This window comes from Solanum stenotomum, chromosome 2, assembly GCF_019186545.1.
Source record: "Solanum stenotomum isolate F172 chromosome 2, ASM1918654v1, whole genome shotgun sequence".
Lineage (NCBI taxonomy): Eukaryota > Viridiplantae > Streptophyta > Magnoliopsida > Solanales > Solanaceae > Solanum > Solanum stenotomum.
This window is the reverse complement of record NC_064283.1, coordinates 74,293,046-74,296,902: the sequence shown is the minus strand read 5'-3', so window position 1 is coordinate 74,296,902 and position 3,857 is coordinate 74,293,046. Positions and strand designations below refer to the sequence as shown.

The following is a 3,857-nucleotide window of genomic DNA, read 5'->3' as shown; positions in this document are numbered from 1 at the left end:
TTTTTTTTTTTTTCTGTTCTTCATTTATTTTTTATTATTTTGTTTATTTACTTTAAATATTCACATTCATAACTCATATTTAATTATTTGTTCAATTTTTGTACTCTTAATATCCATAACTATCGTCTTTTCATATTCATAACCTCCAAATATTTAATTTAAAACTTTAAGATATCTTTTGGTATTCCTTCATTTCTATCTATATTAATTCAACTTTTTTATTTCATGAAACCCCTAACAAGGTTATCATTTTTATTCTATAGCTAAAGTAGATAAAGAAGACTCTTGAATTTTGATAGGATATGGGAGAAGGAGTCGATAAGAACTCAAAAATTATGTACTTTACTGTTTATTTATTTTTCCATCTTTATTATTATTGAATAAGCCCGTCATTTGGTGTTTTTTTGGTCATATTATTGAAGACTTATTTGTTATTGTTGTATTTTGTTACTCATTACATACATGTTTCCATAGAATTTTACTCATTCTAACATATCTATAAAAATTCACATGAAACACATGTGCGAAGCACGTGTCATTAAAGGTGAGAAGTTCAAAGTGCAAAGTTGAATTACTATTTTATCCCTATACTAAATTAAAATATTTAATTAATTAAATATTCATATTAATCATATCATATTATTATACTAAATACTAAAATTTAAAGTGAAAAAGTGTTAAGTTAAAAGTTGAAACAGTATTCCGATAATATTTAGGTTAAAAAAACAGATACATAATTAATGAAAGTATAAAGTTGAATTATTAAAATCCCCATAAAAAATAAAATGACATATTTAGCGTTACCCTATAAAAATAAATTGATCTTCAATATTAGTGACCAAGAAATGTAAAAATATCTATATATTAAATTGAGCCTTTTCTACTATTTATATAAAATTTATGAACACATAAAATACGATGTACTATCCATGTGAAGTAACGAATATAAAAATCATAGCATAAAGGGACGTACTTCATTAGAATTGATAAATAATACTAACCCTTAAATACTATTAAGAATACGAAAATTTAGAAACCCAAAAAAAAGAAGATAGAACCTTAATTATTTGCTTTTTGAACACAAATAATAAGAAACAATCAATAGCAGTTACTCAAAGCTTGTACCTAAAAATAAATTATCTTCTATTAATTAAATAAAATAAAAAATAATGTCTTCCTAATTTTAATTAAGATCCTATATTAAATGGTAAATTATGGCTGAAGTCTTTGATGAACATGTCAATTAATCACAATTCCAAGTCTTTTCCCCTTCTTAGGTAAAGTGTCCATGATCAATAAACAGTAAACTTTTAATTCATTAAAGTTCATTACCCTAATTAATTATTTTACGTTTTTTAGTCTTTAGCTTTTCATTTCCCATTTTAAATGAATTTGTAATGTAAAATCTTCACTTGTAAATAGAGTTCACTTCCAAGTCATTTGATAGTTTTTGTCCTTCCCAAAATCTTTCAAGAGTGAAGTTATGTGAGATACAAAAAAAGAAGAAGAAGACTATTAAACTCATTTTAGAATTTTATATATTTTTCCTATAGTAAATAATATTAAAAATCAAGTACATTCATTATCTTTTAATTTCACTATTTGCAACGGTCAAAGTTAGCATTTTTATCTAATTCTGTGTAACATGAACAAGAATATGAAAATTTTGTTCACGTTTGCTAAGATATTATTGTATTGTTTTATCTATTATATAAAGATTATTTCTTTTTTTCTTTTCTATTTTAATCACTATTGTCATGAAACATTACCATCGATCACTGAGCGTTCTAAAAAAATCTAGCGTTTTCATTCATTCATTTTTTAAATTACTACACTGAATCTAATTAAAATGAAACTATTACTAGTTATTAATATTCTAGCCAAAACAAAAAAATATTTTGAGGGACAGATATAACATGTTGTTCCATTGTCGAACAACTATTGAACAAGGATTATAATTTCATATGTGTAATTATTATTATCCTAATATTTTTTTATCCTTTTAGAAAGATCAATAGTATTTTACCTTCCAACACGACTTTCATGGTGAAAGTGTTAAACCACTTCAACAAATCTCACTTGTCATTAGAAGTTGATATGTATGTGCAATTATTATTAATAACACCCCTTCAAATGGTTATCGATAACACTTTTGGTGTTTCAATCAATTTTTCTTTTGTTTTTTTTTTTTTGCTTCAATCTTTCAAAATTTTCAAGTGTGTTACATTGGAAATTCCTTAAAAAAATTAGCACTGACAAATATTATATAATTAAATCAAATATGTATATTAAAATTTAAAACCAGTAGTATTATATATGTTGGGCCTATAATTTTTAAAATTTAACGATTCAGTGTTAAGAATGTAAAGGTCAAATCGATCAAATTTATATTTTAGATCCATCTTTTCGTAATAATGCACCCATCTTTCCGAAATCCTGGATACGCCTCTGCACCCACTCGTTAGTATAAAAATAAATATGTGCATCCACTTTGCTAAATTTTTTTCACTCTTTTAAATTTTAAACACCCTTAATGAAATTTCTGAGTCCGCCATTGGTACAATGGTGGAATTATTTCACCCTTTAACTAGAGATGTCGGGTTTGAACACTGAGTATAGAGAAAATCATGTTGAAAGCTTCACCCAAATGCTCAATTTGAATCTAGTTTTGGACATAGAGTGAGAAACTGAAAAAAAAAGAAAAAAAAAAAGGAGGCGGAACGAAACCAACATTATAAGTCGGATTTCAAGTTTCAAAATTCCATAAATTTAGAGAAAGATGAAAGATATTGTTGAGAAGCAAATACACAAAAAATACGGAAAAATAAAGGAATTAGTAATAGTTTTTGAAGTGAGGCGTTCGTTACCTGAGGGTCCCGTGGAAGTCTATTTCGTAGATTTAGCATTGATATGGGCTGGAGAAACTGTGGATTATTTTGGCGAATATCCTTCACCCTCTCACGGATATCTCTGAAGCCTTTTGCAAGATTGTTAATTCTTTTGAAATGGCCAAAATCAAAAATAATTTTTAATATATTTTTCCCTTGACGCACTTTTGACTCAAGTACAAATTTATCAATGACGTCCTCAGCTTTATGCGCTTGTATTCTGATATTCTTGACACAATGTTTCCACAAACTGCTGTTGCTTTCTTGTCGATGGGTATCTTCTAGGAATGCTTTTAGGTTTTCAACTTCTCCCAGTAGTTTTACAAACTCATCCTTTGCACTTCCAATCAGCTTCACTTTTTCATTAGCTACCTCCCACAAGTTCTCCACTAGCAATTTCAGCACTAAATCTGCCATCTTAGCTAAGCTTCTCTCTTACTTTCTATAATTTTTGGGAGGACACTCTAAACATCAACCCTGCGTAAGTTTATATTTGATTTAGACTGTATATTTAAGTCGAACTTGACTCTCTTATTATCTTTTTCAAATATTTCCGCCGTTACCTTTATTAGTCACATTTAAATTTGGGAAATTATAATATGAAATTAAAGTTTTGTTTAGATTTTTTGTGTTGTATATTTTTCGAAAAGTTGTAAAATTGTTAAAATAGTTCAAATTATTTATTCAATTTTATCAAATAAACAAAAATATTTTAAAATTGTTCGCAGGTAATGATAATATCTTTTAATTAATGTCATTGTTGGCAATTACACATTTTCAGTGCATTGATTTAATGCTAAAATTAAACATATTGGAAGTAGTGATTATCAAACATACGTCACCAATTTTGTCTTTTTTCATATTAAATTGCTTTAAACTTTTTCATATGTATCCGAAAGAAAAGTTTTTTTTTTTATCATGAAAAACCAAAAAAATATAACTCCCTCCGTACATTCTTATTTATATTCA

General features: G+C 26.6%; 1 protein-coding gene across 1 annotated transcript in view; it reads right to left on the bottom strand.

The window, feature by feature from the left end:
- The window catches only part of LOC125856303 (disease resistance protein RPP13-like), an 18,657-nt gene extending 15,352 nt beyond the window's left edge, over nt 1-3,305 (bottom strand). Inside the window, exon 1 of the mRNA XM_049535816.1 lies at nt 2,868-3,305. Coding sequence (XP_049391773.1) covers nt 2,868-3,305 — 438 coding nt within the window. The remainder of the gene's footprint in view (nt 1-2,867) is intronic.
- Between the last annotated feature and the right edge of the window lie 552 nt (nt 3,306-3,857).